This window comes from Dendrobates tinctorius, unplaced genomic scaffold, assembly GCF_039654945.1.
Source record: "Dendrobates tinctorius isolate UK_male_01 unplaced genomic scaffold, ASM3965494v1 ptg000120l, whole genome shotgun sequence".
Lineage (NCBI taxonomy): Eukaryota > Metazoa > Chordata > Amphibia > Anura > Dendrobatidae > Dendrobates > Dendrobates tinctorius.
Window position 1 is genome coordinate 44,792,519 of NW_027361788.1, and position 23,813 is coordinate 44,816,331.

At 40.7% G+C, this 23,813-nt stretch overlaps 1 protein-coding gene across 2 annotated transcripts in view; it reads left to right on the forward strand.

The window, feature by feature from the left end:
• Nucleotides 1-23,112, forward strand: part of GATA1 (GATA binding protein 1) — a 27,531-nt gene extending 4,419 nt beyond the window's left edge. For both annotated transcript variants that reach the window (XM_073541316.1, XM_073541317.1), the window contains exons 2-6: nucleotides 16,071-16,258; nucleotides 20,485-20,838; nucleotides 20,957-21,102; nucleotides 21,351-21,476; nucleotides 22,427-23,112. In XM_073541316.1, the coding sequence (XP_073397417.1) occupies nucleotides 16,071-16,258; nucleotides 20,485-20,838; nucleotides 20,957-21,102; nucleotides 21,351-21,476; nucleotides 22,427-22,738 (1,126 nt within the window). In that variant the 3' untranslated portion in view covers nucleotides 22,739-23,112. The remainder of the gene's footprint in view (nucleotides 1-16,070; nucleotides 16,259-20,484; nucleotides 20,839-20,956; nucleotides 21,103-21,350; nucleotides 21,477-22,426) is intronic.
• Nucleotides 23,113-23,813: the final 701 nt, after the last annotated feature.

Below are 23,813 nucleotides of genomic sequence, written 5' to 3' on the forward strand. Positions count from 1 at the left end.
CCAGTTCCTTTGACCTCATGATTCTCATTTGGTCTGACATGCACTGTGAGCTGTGAGATCTTATATAGACAGGTGAGTGTCTTTACAAATCAAGTCCTATCAGTTTAATTAAACACAGCTGGACTCCAATGAAGGAGTAGAACCATCTCAAGGAGGATGACAAGTAAATGAACAGTATGTGACATAAATATGAGTGTCTGAGCAAAGGGACTGAATACTTATGACCATGTGATATTTCAGTTTTAATAAATTTGCAAAAATTTCTACATTTGTTTTTTTTTTCCAGTCAAGATGAGGTGCAGAGTGTGCATTAATGAGAAAAAAATGAACTTTTTTTACTATACCAAATAAACGAAGCAAGGAATGAAAAATTTAAAGGGGTCTGAATACTTTCCATACCGACTGTATGTATGTATGTATGTATATGCACATATATACGCAGCTCTGGCAAAAATTACGAGACCACTGCAAAATTTTCATTTTGTCTGATTTTTCTCTTTATAGGTATATTAGTGGAATACCCGCGGCTTCACTCGCGGAAAATATATTAAATTGTTGGTTATGGTAGCTAAAGTAAAATTGTCACCCTGAAATTGACATTTTCAGAGTGCTACAGTAAAAAAAATTTTTCCACTTTAAATTATTATTTTGGCATTTTACTAATTTGTTAGTTACAACTGTTGTTTTCCCCTCAGCACTTTTACTCTCACCTTCACGTTTCTCCATTAAATGTATAGGGCCTAACTTCCGGGGCCCCAATCTCATGATGGGGGGACGCTAGCAAGATTTAACGGGGGGGGGGGAGAGGGGGCGTGCCAAATTTCACCCAAATCGGGTGAGAACTGTGGATTTGTATAGAGCGGGCTACTACAGATTTTGAGTTTTATATATATAGATTTTTGAGTAAAATGTAAATTGCTCTTTTATTCTATAAACTGCTGACAACATGTCTCCGAATTTCCAAGCACTAAATTTTGTATTTATTTTCAGAAAATGAGAAATGGTCAAAATAACAAAAAAATGCAGTGCTTGCAGACTTCTAATAATGCTAAGAAAACAAGTTCATAATCATTTAGAAACAACAATACTAATGTTTTACCTCGGGAAGAGTTCAGAAATCAATATTTTGTGGAATAACCATGATTTTTAATCACCGCTTTCATGCGTCTTGGCATGATTTCCTCCAGTCTTTCACACTGCTTTTGGGTGACCTTATGCCACTCGTGGTACAAAAATGTGAGCAGTTCTTTGTTTGATGGCTTGTGACTATCCATCTTCCTCTTGATTACATTCCAGAGGTTTTCAATGGGGTTCAGGTCTGGAGATAGGGCTGGCCATGACAGGGGTTTGATGTGGTGGTCCTTCATCCACACATTGAGTGACCTAGCTTTGTGTTATGGCGCATTGTCCTGCTGGATAAACCAGTCCTCAGAGTGGGGGAACATTGCCTGAGCAGAAGGAATCAACTGTTTTCCAGGATAACCTTATATGCGGCTTGATTTATACGTCCTTCGCAAAGATTAATCTGCCCAATTCCAGCCTTGCTGATGCATCCCCAGATCATCACCGATCCTCCACCAAATTTCACAGTGGGTGCAAGACACTGGCTTGTACGCCTCTCCAAGTCTATGGCTAACCATTAGATTACCAGGTGTTGGGCAAAGCTGAAAATTAGACTCATCAGAGAAGATTACCTTACTCCAGTCCTCTATGGTCAAATCCTTATGGTCTTTGGCAAACTTCAGCCTGGCTCTCCTTTGCTTCTCATTGATGAAAGACTTTTTTCTAGCTTTCCATGACTTGAGCCCTGCCTCTAGGAGCCTGCTACGAACTGTTCTTGCCGTGCACTTCACTTCAGCTGCTATTTTCAGGTCACTTGATGTCATCCTGCGGTTGCTGAGTGACCTTTGAATAAGATGACGGTCATGCCGGTGAGTGGAAAGTCGCTTTTGCCCTCTGCCGGTCTGTGGCTTTGTTGTCCCTAATGTCTGCTGCTTGACCTTGTTGTAATGGATTGCCGTCTTAGAAATTTTAAGGATGGAGGCAACATGGGGCTCACTGTATCCCTCTGCTAGTAAACCCAGAATTGAGCCCTTCTTTTCCTCACTCAAGACTTTTCTTTTCAACTCCTTTGGCATGGCTAAAAGTTATTTTTTAATTCCTATTACCTTTGGGATATTACTAGCACTTGTTTTGCCATCCTGCTTGTCCTATTGCAAGAGGATTGTGAACACCACAGCAGGGAATTTTTTATACTTTAATTTGTTAAATAAGATTTGGTTCAGGTGATCACCTAATCAGAAGCACATTAAGTAGAATGAGGTGTACTCTGGTTGGAATTCAACTGGCACTGGAATGGAATGGCTGTCAGACATGTAGAGAAGCTGATTTTTATACAACTGTGCCGTGGTCTCTTAATTTTTGCCAGAGCTATATAAGAGACCACCACATCAAATCTCTGTCATGGCCAGCCCAATCTCCAGACCTGAACCCCATTGAAAACCACTGGAATGTAATCAAGAGGATGATGGATAGTCTCAAGCCATCAAACAAATAACTGCTTACATTTTTGCAGCAGTGTGAAAGACTGGAGGAAAGCATGCCAAGACGCATGACAGCTGTGATTAACAATCATGGTTATTCCACTAAATATTGATTTCTGAACTCTTCCTGAGTTAAAACATTAGTATTGTTGTTTCTAAATGATTATGAACTTGTTTTCTTAGCATTGTTTGAGGCATTGAAGCATTGTTGTAGTGTTTATTTTTTTTTTGACCGTTTTTCTTTGTCAGAAAAAAAATACAAAATTTATTGCTTGGAAATTCGGACACATGTTGTCAGAAGTTTATAGACTAAAATAACAATTTACATTTTACTCAAAAATATACCTATAAAGAGAATAATCAGACAAACTGAACATTTGAAAGTGGTCTCTTAATTTTTGCCAGAGCTGTGTGTATGTATGTTATATATAATTAGTCTCCTATTTACTGTAATTAATCCGTCATCCTTTACCATTGTTGTATCATAGATATAGCTCATCACAATGATAACCCCTGAATTCTCTACTTCTGAGAGGGCTGAATAGTAACCAATTTGGCTGCCATGATGGCTCCTCCTTTGTTGTCAAACTGCTTTCCCTGAATAGCAATTCTCCCGAGTCATGTATTGATACATCCCTGGGGTCTGTTAGAGCTGCATAACTGGACAGACCAGCCGCCATATTAGTTGTCCCCCAGGTTTCCTAGTAATAAAGTGGCTAAGGCCTCTTTCACACTTCAGTTTTTTGCCTCAGTTCAAATCCGCCAAAAAGTCAGACAAGCGGATCCGTTCTCAACTGATGTGAACGGATGGCACAGGAAGGAGAGAGAGAATTTTTTTGTCCGGCACCCAGAAAGAATTTCGGGTTAAATGAGTGTCTGGAGGATCCGCCAGAGAAAAAAACGTTGCAAGCTCCGTTTTGAAATCTTTGAGGATGGTGACGGACAGCAACTTTTGGCGGATCCTCAAAAAAAACGGATGCAACGGACGGCAATCCGTCACAATCCGCCATTAATGGAAGTCAATGGGGAAAAGAAACGGATCCTCAAAAGAAAATTGAGGATCCGTTTTTTTCAAAACCTGGCGGATTGTGACTGATTGTAAAAAACTGAAGTGTGAAAGAGGCCTAAGGCGAAAACTTGTCAGTAATTTATGGGGGTAAATCTTTATTTTAGTTAAAGGGATCAAGGTAAAAAAATAACGTTGTGTATGGATATAGTGTCACTAGGATCATAATTTACTATTTATTGAATTATTTATTTTACTCATTTATATAGCACCAGTAATTCCACAGCGCTTTACAGACACTATTCACTATGCCCTGATACATACTGTATATATTGTTAAAGGCCCAGTTCTGGAGTATAATACAGGATGTAACTCGAGATCAGTAATGTAATGTATGTACACAGTGACTGCACCAGCAGAATAGTGAGTGCAGCTCTGGGGTATAATACGGGATGTAACTCAGGATCACTACAGGATCAGTAATATAATGTATGTACACAGTGACTGCACCAGCAGAATAGTGAGTGCAGCTCTGGAGTATAATACAGGATGTAACTCAGGATCAGTACAGGATCAGTAATGTAATGTATGTACACAGTGACTGCACCAGCAGAATAGTGAGTGCAGCTCTGGGGTATAATACAGGATGTAAATCAGGATCAGTAATGTAATGTATGTACACAGTGACTGCACCAGCAGAATAGAGAGTGCAGCTCTGGGGTATAATACAGGATGTAACTCAGGATCAGTACAGGATCAGTAATGTAATGTATGTACACAGTGACTGCACCAGCAGAATAGAGAGTGCAGCTCTGGAGTATAATACAGGATGTAACTCAGGATCAGTAATGTAATGTATGTACACAGTGACTGCACCAGCAGAATAGTGAGTGCAGCTCTGGGGTATAATACAGGATGTAACTCAGGATCAGTAATGTAATGTATGTACACAGTGACTGCACCAGCAGAATAGTGAGTGCAGCTCTGGGGTATAATACAGGATGTAACTCAGGATCAGTAATGTAATGTAATGTACTGTATGTGCACATTGACTGCACCATCAGAATAGTGACTGCAGCTCTGGGGTATAATACAGGATGTAACTCAGGATCAGTAATGTATGTACTGAGTGACTGCACCATCAGAATAGTGAGTGCAGCTCTGGAGTATAATACAGGATGTAAATCAGGATCAGTAATGTAAACTAAGTACACAGTGACTGCACCAGCAGAATAGTGAGTGCAGCTCTGGGGATACAGGATGTAACTCAGGATCAGTAATGTAATGTGTGTACACAGTGACTGCACCTACAGTCATGGCCAAAAGTTTAGAGAATGACACAAATATTATATTTTCACATGATCTGCTGCCCTCTGGTTTTTATGTGTGTTTGTCAGATGTTTTTATCACATACAGAAATATAATTGCAATCATATTATGAGTAACAAAAGGTTATATTGACAGTTAGAATGAGTTAATGCAGCAAGTCAATATTTGCAGTGTTGACCCTTCTTCTTCAGGACCTCAGCAATTCTCCCTGGCATGCTCTCAATCAACTTCTGGATCAAATTCTGACTGATAGCAGTCCATTCTTGCAAAATCAATGCTTTTATTTTGTCTGAATTTGAAGGTTTTTGTTTGTCCACCCATCTCTTGATGATTGACCACAAGTTCTAAATGAGACTAAGATCTGGGGAGTTTCCAGGCCATGGTCCCAAAATCTCTGTTTTGTTCCCTGAGCCATTTAGTTATCACCTTTGCTTTATGGCAAGGTGCTCTATCATGTTGAAAAAGGCATTGTTGATCGCCAAACTGCTCTTGGACGGTTGGGAGAAGTTGCTCTTGGAGGACATTCTGGTACCATTCTTTATTCATGGCTGTGTTTTTAGGCAAGACTGAGAGAGAGCCCATTCCCTTGGCTGAGAAGCCACCCCACACATGAATGGTTTCAGGATGCTTGACAGTTGGCATGAGACAAGACTGGTGGTAGCGCTCACCTGGTCTTTTCCGAATAAGCCGTTTTCCAGATGTCCCAAACAATCGAAAAGGATTCATCAGAGAAAATGACTTTACCCCAGTCCTCAGCAGTCCACTCCCTGTACCTCTTGCAGAATATCAGTCTGTCCATGATGTTTTTTCTGGAGAGAAGTGGCTTCTTTGCTGCCCTCCTTGAGACCAGGCCTTGCTCCAAGAGTCTCCGCCTCACAGTGCGTGCAGATGCACTCACACCTGCCTGCTGCCATTCCTGAGCAAGCTCTGCACTGCTGGTAGCCCGATCCCGCAGCTGAAACACTTTTAAGAGACGGTCCTGGCGCTTGCTGGTCTTTCTTGGGCGCCCTGGAGCCTTTTTGGTAACAAGGGAACCTCTCTCCTTGAAGTTCTTGATGATGCGATAGATTGTTGACTGAGGTGCAATCTTTCTAGCTGCGATACTCTTCCCTGTTAGGCCATTTTTGTGCAGTGCAATGATGACTGCACGTGTTTCTTTAGAGATAACCATGGTTAACAGAAGAGAAACAATGATGCCAAGCACCAGCCTCCTTTTAAAGTGTCCAGTGGTGTCATTCTTAATCATGACAGATTGATCTCCAGCCCTGTCCTCATCAACACCCACACCTGTGTTAATGGAGCAATCACTGAAATGATGTTAGCTGGTCCTCTTAAGGCAGGGCTGCAATGATGTTGAAATGTGTTTTGAGGGATAGAGTTAATTTTCTAGGCAAATGTTGACTTTGCAAGTAATTGCTGTTAAGCTGATCACTCTTTATAACATTCTGGAGTATATGCAAATTGCCATTAGAAAAAATGAAGCAGTAGACTTTGTAAAAATTAATATTTATGTCATTCTCTAAACTTTTGGCCATGACTGTACAGAATAGTGAGTGCAGCTCTGGAGTATAATATTGGATGTAACTCAGGATCAGTAATGTATGTACACAGTGACTGCACCAGCACCATAGTGAGTGCAGCTCTGGGGTATAATACAGGATGTAACTCAGGATCAGTACAGGATCAGTAATGTATGTACACAGTGACTTCACCAGCAGAATAGTGAGTGCAGCTCTGGGGTATAATAAAGGATGTTACTCAGGATCAGTACAGGATCAGTAATGTAATGTATGTACACAGTGACTGCACCAGCAGAATAGTGAGTGCAGCTCTGGGATATATACAGGATGTAACTCAGGATCAGTAATGTAATGTATGAACACAGTGACTGCACCAGCAGAATAGTGAGTGCAGCTCTGGAGCATAATACAGGATGTAACTCAGTATCAGTAATGTAATGTACAGTGGGGCAAAAAAGTATTTAGTCAGTCAGCAATAGTGCAAGTTCCACCACTTAAAAAGATGAGAGGCGTCTGTAATTTACATCATAGGTAGACCTCAACTATGGGAGACAAACTGAGAAAAAAAAATCCAGAAAATCACATTGTCTGTTTTTTTTTCATTTTATTTGCATATTATGGTGGAAAATAAGTATTTGGTCAGAAACAAGCAATCAAGATTTCTGGCTCTCACAGACCTGTAACTTCTTCTTTAAGAGTCTCCTCTTTCCTCCACTCATTACCTGTAGTAATGGCACCTGTTTAAACTTGTTATCAGTATAAAAAGACACCTGTGCACACCCTCAAACAGTCTGACTCCAAACTCCACTATGGTGAAGACCAAAGAGCTGTCAAAGGACACCAGAAACAAAATTGTAGCCCTGCACCAGGCTGGGAAGACTGAATCTGCAATAGCCAACCAGCTTGGAGTGAAGAAATCAACTGTGGGAGCAATAATTAGAAAATGGAAGACATACAAGACCACTGATAATCTCCCTCGATCTGGTGCTCCACGCAAAATCCCACCCCGTGGGGTCAGAATGATCACAAGAACGGTGAGCAAAAATCCCAGAACCACGCGGGGGGACCTAGTGAATGAACTGCAGAGAGCTGGGACCAATGTAACAAGGCCTACCATAAGTAACACACTACGCCACCATGGACTCAGATCCTGCAGTGCCAGACGTGTCCCACTGCTTAAGCCTGTACATGTCCGGGCCCGTCTGAAGTTTGCTAGAGAGCATTTGGATGATCCAGAGGAGTTTTGGGAGAATGTCCTATGGTCTGATGAAACCAAACTGAAACTGGTAGAAACACAACTTGTCGTATTTGGAGGAAAAAGAATACTGAGTTGCATCCATCAAGCACCATACCTACTGTAAAGCATGGTGGTGGAAACATCATGCTTTGGGGCTGTTTCTCTGCAAAGGGGCCAGGACGACTGATCCGGGTACATGAAAGAATGAATGGGGCCATGTATCGTGAGATTTTGAGTGCAAACCTCCTTCCATCAGCAAGGGCATTGAAGATGAAACATGGCTGGGTCTTTCAACATGACAATGATCCAAAGCACACCACCAGGGCAACGAAGGAGTGGCTTCGTAAGAAGCATTTCAAGGTCCTGGAGTGGCCTAGCCAGTCTCCAGATCTCAACCCTATAGAAAACCTTTGGAGGGAGTTGAAAGTCCGTGTTGCCAAGCGAAAAGCCAAAAACATCACTGCTCTAGAGGAGATCTGCATGGAGGAATGGGCCAACATACCAACAACAGTGTGTGGCAACCTTGTGAAGACTTACAGAAAACGTTTGACCTCTGTCATTGCCAACAAAGGATATATCACAAAGTATTGAGATGAAATTTTGTTTCTGACCAAATACTTATTTTCCACCATAATATGCAAATAAAATGGAAAAAAAAACAGACAATGTGATTTTCTGGATTTTTTTTTCTCAGTTTGTCTCCCATAGTTGAGGTCTACCTATGATGTAAATTACAGACGCCTCTCATCTTTTTAAGTGGTGGAACTTGCACTATTGCTGACTGACTAAATACTTTTTTGTCCCACTGTATGTACACAGTGACTGCACCAGCAGAATAGTGAGTGCAGCTCTGGGGTATAATACAGGATGTAACTCAGGATCAGTACAGGATCAATAATGTATGTACACAGTGACTCCACCAGCAGAATAGTGAGTGCAGCTCTGGGGTATAATAAAGCATGTAACTCAGGATCAGTAATGTAATGTATGTGCACAGTGACTGCTCCAGCAGAATAGTGAGTGCAGCTCTGGGATATAATACAGGATGTAACTCAGGATCAGTACAGGATCAGTAATGTAATGTATGTGCACAGTGACTGCTCCAGCAGAATAGTGAGTGCAGCTCTGGGGTATAATACAGGCTGTAACTCAGGATCAGTAATGTGTGTGCACAGTGACTGCACAAGCAGAATAGTGAGTGCAGCTGTGGGGTATAATACAGGATGTAACTCAGGATCAGTATTGTAATGTATGTACAGAGTGACTGCACCATCAGAATAGTGAGTGCAGCTCTGGGGTATAATACAGGATGTAACTGAGGATCAGTACAGGATCAGTAACGTATGTACACAGTGACTGCTCCAGCAAAATGGTGAGTGCAGCTCTGGGGTATAATACAGGGTATAACTCAGGATCAGTAATGTAATGTATGTACACAGTGACTGCACCAGCAGAATAGTGAGTGCAACTCTGGAGTATAATACAGGATGTAACTCAGGATCAGTGCAGGATCAGTAATGTATGTACACAGTGACTGCACCAGCAGAATAGTGAGTGCAGCTCTGTGGTATAATACAGGATGTAACTCAGGATCAGTAATGTAATGTATGTACACAGTGACTGCACTAACAGAATAGTGAGTGCAGCTCTGGAGTATAATATAGGATGTAACTCAGGATCAGTAATGTATGTACACAGTGACTGCTCCAGCAGACTAATGAGTGCAGCTCTGGAGTATAATATAGGATGTAACTCAGGATCAGTAATGTAATGTATGTACAGTGACTGCACCAGCAGAATAGTGAGTGCAGCTCTGGGGTATAATACAGGCTGTAACTCAGGATCAGTAATGTGTGTGCACAGTGACTGCACAAGCAGAATAGTGAGTGCAGCTGTGGGGTATAATACAGGATGTAACTCAGGATCAGTAATGTAATGTATGTACAGAGTGACTGCACCATCAGAATAGTGAGTGCAGCTCTGGGGTATAATACAGGATGTAACTCAGGATCAGTACAGCATCAGTAATGTATGTACTGAGTGACTGCACCATCAGAATAGTGAATGCATCTCTGGAGTATAATACAGGATCTAACTCAGGATCAGTAATGTGTGTACACAGTGACTGCACCAGCAGAATAGTGAGTGCAGCTCTGGGGTATAATACAGGATGTAACTCAGGATCAGTAATGTAATGTGTGTACACAGTGACTGCACCTGCAGAATAGTGAGTGCATCTCTGGAGTATAATACAGGATGTATCTCAGGATCAGTAATGTAATGTATGTACACAGTGACTGCACCAGCAGAATAGTGAGTGCAGCTCTGGGGTATATACAGGATGTAACTCAGGATCAGTACAGGATCAGTAATGTATGTACACAGTGACTGCTCCAGCAGAATAGTGAGTGCAGCTCTGGGATATAATACAGGATGTAAGTCAGGATCAGTACAGCATCAGTAATGATTGTACACAGTGCCTGCTCCAGCAGAATGGTGAGTGCAGCTCTGGGGTATAATACAGGCTGTAACTCAGGATCAGTAATGTAATGTGTGTACACAGTGACTGCACCTGCAGAATAGTGAGTGCAGCTCTGGCGTATAATATAGGATGTAACTCAGGATCGGTAATGTATGTACACAGTGACTGCACCAGCAGAATAGTGAGTGCAGCTCTGGAGTATAATACAGGATGTAACTCAGGATCAGTAATGTAATGTATGTACACAGTGACTGCACCAGCAGAATAGTGAGTGCAGCTCTGGGGTATAATACAGGATGTAACTCAGGATCAGTAATGTAATGTATGTACACAGTGACTGCACCAGCAGAATAGTGAGTGCAGCTCTGGAGTATAATACAGGATGTAACTCAGGATCAGTAATGTAGTGTATAATACAGGCTTTGTTTTATGGTTTTGTTGTTGTAAGCTTCTTTTAGTAAGCTACTTTCTCCACCAAATACGTTATGATTTATCATGTTTTAGGGATTATGTAAAATGAAATTTTGCATGTCAGTAAACATTTATGACATTTTGCTCACTTGATTTTTGGATCGTCTGGACTCCTGTTAGGCAGGCTTTTATTATAGTATCTGGAAAAAATGGAGAACTATATTGCTGTTATGTCCTTGTCGTCATTCTCAAAGGTGGGACAGAGCGAAGATAAAAACTATTACCCAAAAATGCAGAGTGAAGTACATGTGATTTGAATAGGCTTCTGTTATGTATGGCCTCAGTGTATATACCTAATGTGAGACAAGTTTAACATTGACAAGTTCCCGGTATGTTCGCTGTAACTCGGCAGAAAGTTACATTTTCAGTTTCTACCTGTCTTCCATCTAAGTAGGTGATCCTTGATTTTGGCTTGGGGGATCCTCTACCTCCCCAGAGTTTTCTCGAGGAATTTTTCTTTCTCCCAATGTTCATATTCTTTAAAGTCTTACGATGATGAACCCATTAACACTCTAATTTCAGTTTATTTAGTTGAATTCCTTAGAAATTTGAGGTTTGCAGCACAGATCCCCTCTTACTTCCTTTTTGAAATGATGGTCATGGTTTGTGAAATCTCTAACAGCCTCTGCTGCTTCTGAAACGTTACTAATGACACTCCGGGCCAAATCGCAGACTAATTGGGATTTAGATATGACAATCATTTTCGAAGCCCCGCATCCTGGACGAACCACCAAGGCATTAACCATGGGGAGTGCATTATATTATATGGAAGACCATGGGGGTGCATTATATTGTATAGAGGACCATGGGAAGTGCATTATATTATAGGAAAGACCATGGGAAGTGCATTATATTATATGGAGGACCATGGGAAGTGCATTATATTACATGGAGGACCATGGGGAGAGCAGTGTATAATATGGACGACCATGGGGAGTACAGTGTATAATATGGGGGACCATGGGAAGTGCAGTGTATTGTATGGAGGATTATGGGGAGTGCATTCTATTATACAGAGTACTATGGTGAGTGCATTATATTATATGGAGGACCATGGGGAGATCATTATAGTATAAGGAGAACTATGGGGAGTGCATTATATTATATGGAGGTCCATCGGGAGTGTAGTGTATTATATGGAGGACTATGGGGAGTGCATTATATTATATGGAGGATCATGGGGAGAGCATTATAGTATATGGAGAATGCATTATACTTTATGTAGGATTATAGGTGGCATATTATACTATTTGCAAGGCTATATTGGGCCCATTATGCTATGTGGAAGGCTATGTGGGTGCCATTATGATATTTGTAGGTCTATGTGGGGGCCATTATTATATTTTGAGGGCTATGTGGGAGCCATTATACTGTATGAAAGCAATTATACAGTGTTAAGGTTTGTGTGGGCTCTGTCATGCTGTGTGAGGGCCATTATATTGTATGGAGGGCAAGTGGGGGCGATTTTACAGTGTGTAGGGGTGTGGGGCCATTATATTGTATGTAGGCCCATTATACTGTGTGGAGAGCTGTGTTGGCGTCACCATACTTTGCTTTGGGATTTGAGGTGGGGTACAGTAGGGTCATTATACTATGCATGTGAGAGCTAATGTGGAGGATTCACCGTGGTGGTATCATACTGTGTTTGGGGGGGGGACTTTTGTTGGTATCATACTTTATGGGAGCAATGAAAGAATCTAGGACTTCAACAGGAGTAAAATCAACCGTATCCATCAGGACATTTTTCCACAATCCTCTCAGAGCCTGGATCCCCTTCTCTCTCGCACCTCAAGTTCAATTTCTACTTTTTGAACCTGTTGCGCAATAAGTTACCAGGCTCCTTGCTTCTTCTCACCCTACAATCTGCACCAGTGACCCTATTCCCTCTCCTCTCCTCCAGTCACTCTGCCCAGTTGACACTGCTTACCTAACTAAAATATTTAATCTCTCTTTGGGTATCTTTCCCTCCTCCTTAAAACGCCATCATAAACACATTATTTAGCAAACCATCCCTTGAACAGAACTGCTCTGATAACTAAGTACAGACCGGTCTCTAATCTTCCCTTCATTTCTAAACTTATGGAAAGTTTGGTTAACTCTCATTTAATCCTCTATCTCTCAGATAACACTCTTCTTGACCCTTTAAAATTTGGTTTCCACTCTTTTCACTGTACAGAAACTTCCCTCACTAAAGTCTCTAATGATGTAACAGCTAAATCTAATGGTCACTGCTCACTCTGATTATCCTGGATCTGCAGCATTTGACAAAGTGGATCCTCACTTGACCAGCTACTCCTCATTATGCAAAGAAACTGCCCTCTCTTGGTTCTCCTCCTACCTCTCTGACCACTCCTTCACTGTATCTTTATCCTCTAATCTTTCCCTTACTGTCGGGGGTTCATCAAGGCTCAGTATTAGGTCCCCTCCTCTTAGGGTATGTTCCTACGGTCAGTAAACGCTGTGGGTTGGATGCTACGTACATCCACAGTGTCCAAACCGCAGCGGCCCAGTGTTACCGCATAGTGGATGGGATTTCAAGAAATCCCATGCCCACTATGCATGTAACAATGCCTGCGGATCACCCTTGGAGACGGACATGTGACGCGTCTTTCCAGACCGCAGCATGTCAATTTACCTTGCAGAGACGCTCAGTCTCCGCTAGATAAATTTCACCTGTCCAATGTATAGAGTGCAGTGATTCTGCATCGTTCAATGTGCTGCGTCCAAAGCGTTGCCGATTACTAACCGTGTGGACGTAGCCTTACTGTTGGGGTTCCCCGGGGTTCAGTCCTATGTCCCCTCCTCTTTTTTTCTATACACCTCCCCTATTGTACAAACCATCAGCAGATTCAGTCTGCAGTACCATCGTCTCCTGACATCACCCTGCATTACTACAAGATACCAGTGATTGTCCACTGTCTCTAACATCACCTGAATTTCTCCAAAACTGAGGTCCTTGTGTTTCATCCCTCTACTAACCTACCTATACCCTATATTGCCTGGGGTGGTCTTACCATACCTCCCCAGCACCACGCTCGCTGTCTTGGGGTCATATGTGAGACAGAACTTCTTTATTCCCTGTATCTGATCACTCGCATCTTACAAACATCTCTAGAATTCAACCTTTTCTCTCCTTTGAAAGTGCAAAACCTCTTACTGTCGCTCTTTTTCATTCTCATTCACTATTACTGCTCTCTACTCATCGGTCTCCCTCTAACCAAAGTTTCTCCTCTCCAATCCGTCCTGAATGCGGCAGTCAGGGTCATATTTATATCCAGCCGCTACACTGATGCCTCCACTGTGTGCCAGTCACTGCACTGGTTACCCATCCGCTACAGAGTACAATACAAACATTTCTCTCACCCACAAAGCTCTCCACAGTTATGCACCACCCTCCCTCACCTCAGTCTATCATCGTACCCGTGCTCTCCGGTTTGCAACTGATCTAAGACTAACATCCTCCATAATCCAAAGCTTGCACCTCTGTCTCCAAGACTTCTCTCATGCTGTGCCAGTTTTCTTGAATGCACTACACTGGATAATGCGACTAATACCTAGCTCCCACGTTTTTAAGCGTGCTTTAAAAACCTCTCTTTGGACAGGACTGTCCCTCACTAATCTAATTCTTACCTGTCCCTTTTTCTAAACTTTCCTCAGACTCTGCTCCTCCTCCTCATCTGTCCCCATGTCCTCCATACCCTCAATAGCACTTGGTAACTGTAGAGAGATCCTCGCTGGTGACCAGATTATGCATCTTTATATGACATGCCCTAATAATTATACTGCTGGTCGGACCGTACATGACAAGCACGTTCTACCTATTGTGTCCCCCATCTCCTTATAGATTGTGAGCAGAACCCTCACTCCTGTAACTGGTGAGCTATGTGTTACACTGTAATGTCTGATATTATCTGTACATGACCCTGATTATTGTAAAGTGCTGCCAAATATGTTGGCGCCAAAGAAATAAAATTATTATTACATTTCAAAGGCCTCACATCCCAGATAAGGCCCCAAATTCCTCCAAGTCTTCATGTTTCATTACATGTAATGTCAACTTTACTTATCATGTCCTCCGACAATACAAGAATCATGGTAGCGCATGCCACCATTGTTACCAATATCTACCAAATCAATCGTAATTTTTTTTTTCAAATGTCTAGGGAATATGTAACCAGGACACCGATTGGTTGTTCTAGGCCGTCCAATATTAGCGCCTCCTCCAGCCATCCGACTCATCCCCCCCCCTTACAGATAGGACGTAAGCGCACCAGGAATAATGTCCTCTAATCTGGCTGTACATCTGGTACCCGGTGCAACTGACATATGACGTGAAGACTGACCAGTATTTTGACACCGCTGTCAAGATCGAGCTGATAAGTTCATTAAGGAAACGAGATCTGACTTCCTGTAACGGAACAATGTTTGTTTTTATCGGACTTTTTGAAAAAGAAGAAAAAAAAACTTGCGTACTATTTGTTTAACGCGTTAGTCACTGACTAATCCCCAGCGCAGTGCGGATAGACCCTAACGATGTTTAATACGGATTAAAGGGGCGTTTCCACCTAAGGAAGATATTACCTGTAAACAGTGTAACCATTTCTTAGGTTTAGCTGTTTGGGGGGGGGGGGGGGGAGCTAGGTGATGATTTGGCCTCTCCAACATTAGTTATCACTGATCTGCTTGGTGTGGGGGAGAGAGACAGGTGATTATATAGCCGCCATGATGGCACCGATGTACGTTGCAGGGGATAGCTACATAAGTAAATACATTTACTATTCAGGAGCAAGGAAAAGCTGGGTGGCGCCCATTGAATAAAACCTTTTTTTTTAAACTAATGGTCATTCTCGGACGCCATATGTATTGATGACCATGTGGGCAGTGTAAGGGTGCCCATTAGTGGTTGGCACCATCATCGTGGAGGAGGACAAAACAACTCGATGTAGTGACAGGTCCGCTATACTCCTGCAGGGTTCGCTCTTCAGTACCTTGGACAGCGGGCATAAAAGGAGATCAAGTACAGACCTTATGAAGGGATCCTTTACCACTGAGCCCCCAAATATTAATACAAGGAGACCCCAAAATGAGGAGCAAGGTGAGGACGAGCCCTCCCCTGATGTGTGCAACGCACCAGTGCAAAGATCTCCATCTGAGCACTGGCCTGTAGTTATATACTTGTCCATAGGAGGGCAGTATTAGAATGCTATAGTATTATACTGCCATGTGGTGCTGGTGTAGTAGAGAATCACTTGGTTTTGGGACCTTATTGCACAGGGATTACCATTTCTCAGTCCACAAATGTGTGCAGAGCAGTTGTCAATTTCTTTACCCGAATCCTTTTTTGCAGCTCCTGCAAAGTGCATATCCCAGCAGGGGGTGACACTGAGCTAAGGAGGAAGCCTTGTTCATGTCCATTAATAGCAATAAAATGAATGATGGTTACTATAAATAGTACATTAATTGTACCTGTGTTGTATGGCAGGTGCCCAATAATGGAATTCACATCTCTATCCGGGAGCCAGGAGCCGATGCCCCAGTACTCAGACACTGCCCTTACCCAAAGCACTGAGGAGTCCGACTACTTCTACACCCTGGGCAGTGACAATAGCCCATCTCAATATGGTGGACCTTTGTCCAGCCGCGATGTGGCAGCTTTCCGTCATTCTTCAGGTGCGTAATACAAGTTAGATACAATTTTATTTATCTTCTAAGTAGAAACAGTATTATAGTAGTTATATTATTGTATATTAGTATATTCTTGTACATTGAGGCAGTATTATAGTAGTTATATTCTTGTACATAGGAGCAGTATTATAGTAGTTATATTCTTGTACATATTAGCAGTATTATAGTAGTTATAGTCTTGTACATAGAGGGAAGTATTATAGTAGTTATAGTCTTGTACATAGAGGGAAGTATTATAGTAGTTATATTCTTGTACATGGGGGACAGTATTATAGTAGTTATATTCTTGTACATAGGAGCAGTATTATAGTAGTTATATTCTTGTACATAGGGGCAGTATTATAGTAGTTATATTCTTGTACATAGGGGGCAGTATTATAGTAGTTATATTCTTATACATAGGGGCAGTATTATAGTAGTTATATTCTTGAACATAGGGGACAGTATTATAGTAGTTATATTCTTGTACATAGGAGCATTATTATAATAGTTATATTCTTGTACATAGGGGCAGTATTATAGTAGCTATATTCTTGTACATAGGGGCAGTATTATAGTAGTTATATTCTTGTACATAGGGCAGTATTATAGTAGTTATATTCTAGTACATGGGAGCAGTATTATAGTAGTTATATTATTGGATATTATTTTACATTGAGGCACTATAATAGTAGTTATATTCTTGTACATAGTGGGCAGTATTATAGTTGTTATATTCTTGTACATAGTGGCGGTATTATAGTAGTTATATTCTTGTATATAGGGGGCAGTATTATAGTAGTTATATTCTTGTACATAGGGGACAGTATTATAGTAGTTATATCCTTGTACATAGGAGGCAGTATTATAGTAGTTATATTCTTGTATATAGGAGCAGTATTATAGTAGTTATATTCTTGTACATAGGAGAAGTATTATAGTAGTTATATTCTTCTACATAAGGACAGTATTATAGTAGTTATATTCTTGTACATAGGAGCAGTATTATAGTAGTTATATTCTTGTACATAGGAGCAGTATTATAGTAGTTATATTCTTGTACATAGGGGACAGTATTATAGTAGTTATATCCTTGTACATAGGAGGCAGTATTATAGTAGTTATATTCTTGTACATAGGAGGCAGTGTTATAGTAGTTATATTCTTGTATATAGGAACAGTATTATAGTAGTTATATTCTTGTACATATTAGCAGTATTATAGTAGTTATATTCTTCTACATAAGGACAGTATTATAGTAGTTATATTCTTGTACATGTAAGCAGTATTATAGTAGTTATATTCTTGTACATTGAGGCAGTATTATAGTAGTTATATTCTTGTACATAGGAGCAGTATTATAGTAGTTATATTCTTGTACATAGGGGACAGTATTATAGTAGTTATATTCTTGTATATAGGAGCATTATTATAATAGTTATATTCTTGTACATAGGGGCAGTATTATAGTAGCTATATTCTTGTACATAGGGGCAGTATTATAGTAGTTATATTCTTGTACATAGGGCAGTATTATAGTAGTTATATTCTAGTACATGGGAGCAGTATTATAGTAGTTATATTATTGTATATTATTTTACATTGAGGCACTATTATAGTAGTTACATTCTTGTACATAGTGGGCAGTATTATAGTTGTTATATTCTTGTACATAGTGGCGGTATTATAGTAGTTATATTCTTGTATATAGGGGGCAGTATTATAGTAGTTATATTCTTGTACATAGGGGACAGTATTATAGTAGTTATATCCTTGTACATAGGAGGCAGTATTATAGTAGTTATATTCTTGTACATAGGAGGCAGTGTTATAGTAGTTATATTCTTGTATATAGGAACAGTATTATAGTAGTTATATTCTTGTACATATTAGCAGTATTATAGTAGTTATATTCTTCTACATAAGGACAGTATTATAGTAGTTATATTCTTGTACATGTAAGCAGTATTATAGTAGTTATATTCTTGTACATTGAGGCAGTATTATAGTAGTTATATTCTTGTACATAGGAGCAGTATTATAGTAGTTATATTCTTGTACATAGGGGACAGTATTATAGTAGTTATATTCTTGTATATAGGAGCATTATTATAATAGTTATATTCTTGTACATAGGGGCAGTATTATAGTAGCTATATTCTTGTACATAGGGGCAGTATTATAGTAGTTATATTCTTGTACATAGGGCAGTATTATAGTAGTTATATTCTAGTACATGGGAGCAGTATTATAGTAGTTATATTATTGTATATTATTTTACATTGAGGCACTATTATAGTAGTTACATTCTTGTACATAGTGGGCAGTATTATAGTTGTTATATTCTTGTACATAGTGGCGGTATTATAGTAGTTATATTCTTGTATATAGGGGGCAGTATTATAGTAGTTATATTCTTGTACATAGGGGACAGTATTATAGTAGTTATATCCTTGTACATAGGAGGCAGTATTATAGTAGTTATATTCTTGTACATAGGAGGCAGTGTTATAGTAGTTATATTCTTGTATATAGGAGCAGTATTATAGTAGTTATATTCTTGTATATAGGGGGCAGTATTATAGTAGTTATATTCTTGTACATAGGAGCAGTATTATAGTAGTTATATTCTTGTACATAGAGGGCCTTATTATAGTAGTTATATTCTTGTACATCGGGGGCAGTATTATAGGCGTTATATTCTTGTACATAGAGGGCAGTATTATAGTAGTTATATTCTTGCGCATAGGGGGCAGTATTATAGTAGTTATATTCTTGTATATAGGATCAGTATTATAGTAGTTATATTCTTGTATATAGGAGCAGTATTATAGTAGTTATATTCTTGTACATAGGAGCAGTATTATAGTAGTTATATTCTTGTACATAGAGGGCAGTAATATAGTAGTTATATTCTTGTACATAGGAGCAGTATTATAGTAGTTATATTCTTGTACATAGAGGGCCTTATTATAGTAGTTATAGTAGTTATATTCTTGTACATCGGGGGCAGTATTATAGGAGTTATATTCTTGTACATAGGGGGCAGTGTTATAGTAGCTATATTCTTGTATATAGGGGTAGTATTATAGTGGTTATATTCTTGTATAAAGGGGGTGGTATTGTTATATTGTACATAGGGAGCAGTATAATAGTGGTTATTTTCTTGTACATAGTGGGCCTTATTATACAGGGTGGTCCAAAAGTAGGTGGACAGTATGTGTAATAGGGTAATGAAACATTTCCTAATAAATGGATTGGCCGAAGAGGCCCACTTGATTGGCCGGCACGTTCACTAGACTTGACCCCAATGGATTTTTTCTTTTGGGAGTACTCAAGGACGAAGTTTATAGTCGAAAATCAAAAAGTGTCAGTGATTTGAAAAATTACATAAGAGATGCATTTCAAAAAATTAATACCCAAAGAGACTTGTGCAAAAATGTTTGTCGAAGCGTAAGAGGCAGACTTCAAAGCTGTGCAAATTGTGATGGAAAACAGTTTGAGCACCTGCGTTGATAAAATTTAAGGGCTTTTGTATTATTGTTCAGAATAAAATTTAATTGTCAATGTTATGCTTGTGTAAGTAAATATAATTTTATATATAGATCAAAATAAATGTTATTATTTTCTGTCCATCTACTTTTGGACCACCCTGTATTCTTGTTCATAGGGGGCGGTATTATAGTAGTTATATTCTTGTACATAGGAGCAGTATTATAGTAGTTATATTCTTGTACATAGAGGCAGTATTATAGTAGCTATATTCTTGTACATAGGGGCAGTATTATAGTAGTTATATTTTTGTACATAGGGGAAGTATTATAGTAGTTATATTCTTGTACATAGGGAGCAGTGTTATAGTAGCTATATTCTTGTACATAGGGGGCAGTATTATAGTAGTTATATTCTTGTACATAGGAGGCAGTATTATAGTAGTTATATTCTTGTACATAGGGGCAGTATTATAGTAGTTATATTCTTGTACATAGAGGCAGTATTATAGTAGTTATATTCTTGTACATAGGGGACAGTATTATAGTAGCTATATTCTTGTACATAGGGGCAGTATTATAGTAGTTATATTTTTGTACATAGGGGAAGTATTATAGTAGTTATATTCTTGTAGATAGAGGGTAGTATTATGAAACAGGAGACTATCAAACATGAAAAATGCAGTACAAATGTGGAACAATGATTCTGCATTTACTCTTAGGAGTGCTTCTATTTTGCAGCTCTGCATACCTTTCCTCCTTGGGCAGACAGTAGTCCTGGATTTCCACAAAACCTGACTACCTATGGAAGACCCTCCAGTACATTACCTCTGTTCACATCAGGTGCTTCACCTTTAGGACCCCTTACCTCTCCCCCGCTATATTCTCCTGTCCCACTGCTTCTGGGTCCTGTACCATCAGCTGAATGTGAAGGGAGTCCTAAATTTTTAGAGACCTTAAAGACAGAAAGGATGAGCCCATTGACCGGTGACCTTGTGTCATTGGACTCACGTAGTCCGAACAGCCAGGTGATGGGCCAGATGGGATATCTCGGCTCACCGCAGGACTTCAGTAACAGTCTCTTCCAGCCATCAGGTATCTTATTTTTCAGCCTTCAGTGTTGGGGTGCAAACACTGAATAATTAATTGGTGTCGGGTTTTTTTGAGGTCTAGATTTTTATATCTTATGCCTTTTTCACCATATGTCCCCCAGAGGATCGTGAATGTGTAAACTGTGGGGCCACAGTGACCCCGCTATGGAGGCGAGATATCAGCGGCCACTATCTGTGTAATGCCTGCGGCCTCTACCACAAGATGAACGGGCAGAATCGTCCTCTGATCCGACCAAAGAAACGTCTGGTAAGGAACATGGTGGTGCGATGTAAAGCAAGGAAGATTGAGGCATGATGGGTCCTAGGGTTTCATTATTAGTATGGTCCCTCATGGGCTTAAACATCACCTGGATGTCAGTCATCTGTGGTTTTTCTCAAGACTCTGTTGTCTGTTGGAGTAGTGATGACATTTGTGGTGAACAATTATTCTCAGTAATACTTGCAAAATATCCCAAAGGTGTCTCCAGCCATCTTCATCTTATCTTTACGTGACAGATCGTCAGCAAGAGGGCTGGGACCCAATGTAGCAACTGTCATACGAGCACCACCACTCTATGGAGGAGGAACACAAACGGGGACCCCGTGTGCAACGCCTGCGGACTGTACTACAAGCTCCACAATGTAAGAGCCGGACGTGCATACTCTAAGGCTGGGGGGCACCAAGTGTGGCCACCGTCAGACCTCCCAAGGAGAATGTCACCAAACCAGTCACCGAGCCGCTAAATACTTTCCATTCAGAGGGCAAAGACAGGGCAGGACAGGATGCCTCTTTATTCCTCAGTCTCCATCAATTATTGACCCCTGTAACCTCCGCACGCATATTTATTGTATTTTTAAAGAAAATACTGATTTCATCATATTCTGCTTTTTAAACTTTTGTTTTCTGCTTTTTGCTGAAATTAAAAGAAATGTGCAAAGCGCAATATGGTCTTACCCAAGTATGAGGGCTAGAAGGATGGGGTGATACGTTCACCTTGAGAGGTGGTGTGTGACAAAAAAAAACACTTAATTAACCATCTTCTCTTCGATCTTGGACTCAGCACCACATTTTAAATCCACTGTTCCTGTTTTTGCTGAAATTACCCATATAACAATAAAATATCTACTTTATTATTATTATTATTTTGTTTAACTATATTTTATTATATTTTTGATCCATGTAATTAATTTATTACCCTTTTTTGGATCCTGCCCTACTTAGGGTTAGAAGAAGTGTAACAGCGTAACAGCAGCTCTTACTGTTGTGAATGCATGTGATAATACTGTCTGTGTTCATTAGCTGCTCTGTTTCGATAATCGCTTACTGCATATGCAGAACACTCAGCATTATAGAGGACTTGGTCATTGGCTGCTGAGCTCTGCATAGGCAGCAACTAGAGATAACTAGGCACTACTCTCATTTCTTTATACTTGGGCAATGACCGAGATGACAAAGTTCTATGCAGAGGACAGCCTCCTCTTGACTGCCTCGCTCTGCATGGGCATTTGACTTTGGTACCCTATGCCTCTCCCACTTTTACGTCACATCTGCATCTAGTCCTATAACTACTAATTATTGCCAAATTTCCCAGGTGAACCGCCCCTTAACCATGAAGAAGGAGGGGATCCAAACGCGTAACCGGAAAGTGAGCAGCAAGTCCAAGAAGAAGAAGCAGCAGACCCCCGATGGTCTCTACGACCCTCTGAAGAATGTGTCGGAGGATCAAGCCATGTATCAATTTGGACCCATCCTTCTACCCGGCCAGATTCCTTCTATGGGACACTTAATGCCCTGCTCGCCCCCTCCTCATCACCTGGTTGCACCCCCGAGGATCCCTCGCACACCGCCGCACATCACGTATAGACCTCACATGTTACCGGGGGTCTCATCTGCTCTCAGCTAGAACTCTCCTACAGCTTCCACTCCCCCGACCTTACAAGGATGAGCCAAGTCCATTGGGCTTCTGGTTCATTCACAACTTTTTGGAGCCGGCTTCACTCATGACCTCTCCCCATACAGACATGTTCTCCTCACTCCCCACTACCTCGTCCTCTGGAGCCGGCAGGAGACAAGACTTTGTACAATATGTTCTGCATTTGTATTTTTAGAACAGAATTTTATAAAAAGGTTGTGTAAAGGCTGATATAATGATGACGTGTGAGCCCTGTGTACATGATGTATAGAGCAGGCAGACACCCCCAGTCCTGAGCGTCAGGGACCATCCCGGGTTTTTAGAACTAATCCTAGTCTTATTTCAATAAACAATGTTTCCTGTGACTTCTCTGGCTGCTGAGAATTCAGTGAGGTCTGTGGGGTCTGTGCTCATCAGAGTGTATCCCACAGGTCACGATTAGGGTTTGTAAACACTGCGCTTGTGTCCACTGTCAGGATGTGCACACCCCACTGTGCCCACTGTCAGGATGGATGCAGAGGCCTCCGCTACCATAAGGACCTATTGTAAAAGAAAAAAAATTTACCGCAGGGTACACAGAGGCACAGAGGCCTCCGTACAGGAAAGAACCGTCTATATGATAAAACAAGGCAGGGCACACAGAGGTTTCTGTAGAGGAAAGAACCGTCAATATGGTAAAATAAGGCAGGGCACACAGAGGCCTCTGTAGTGGAAAGAACCGTCAATATGGTAAAATAAGGCAGGGCACACAGAGGCCTCTGTACAGGAAAGAACCCTCTATATGGTAAAATAAGGCAGGGCACACAGAGGCCTCTGTAGAGGAAAGAACCGTCTATATGATAAAACAAGGCAGGGCACACAGAGGTTTCTGTAGAGGAAAGAACCGTCTATATGATAAAATAAGGCAGGGCACACAGAGCCCTCTGTAGTGGAAAGAACTGTCAATATGGTAAAATAAGGCAGGGCACACAGAGGCCTCTGTAGTGGAAAGAACCGTCAATATGGTAAAATAAGGCAGGACACACAGAGGCCTCTGTACAGGAAAAAACCGTCTATATGATAAAAT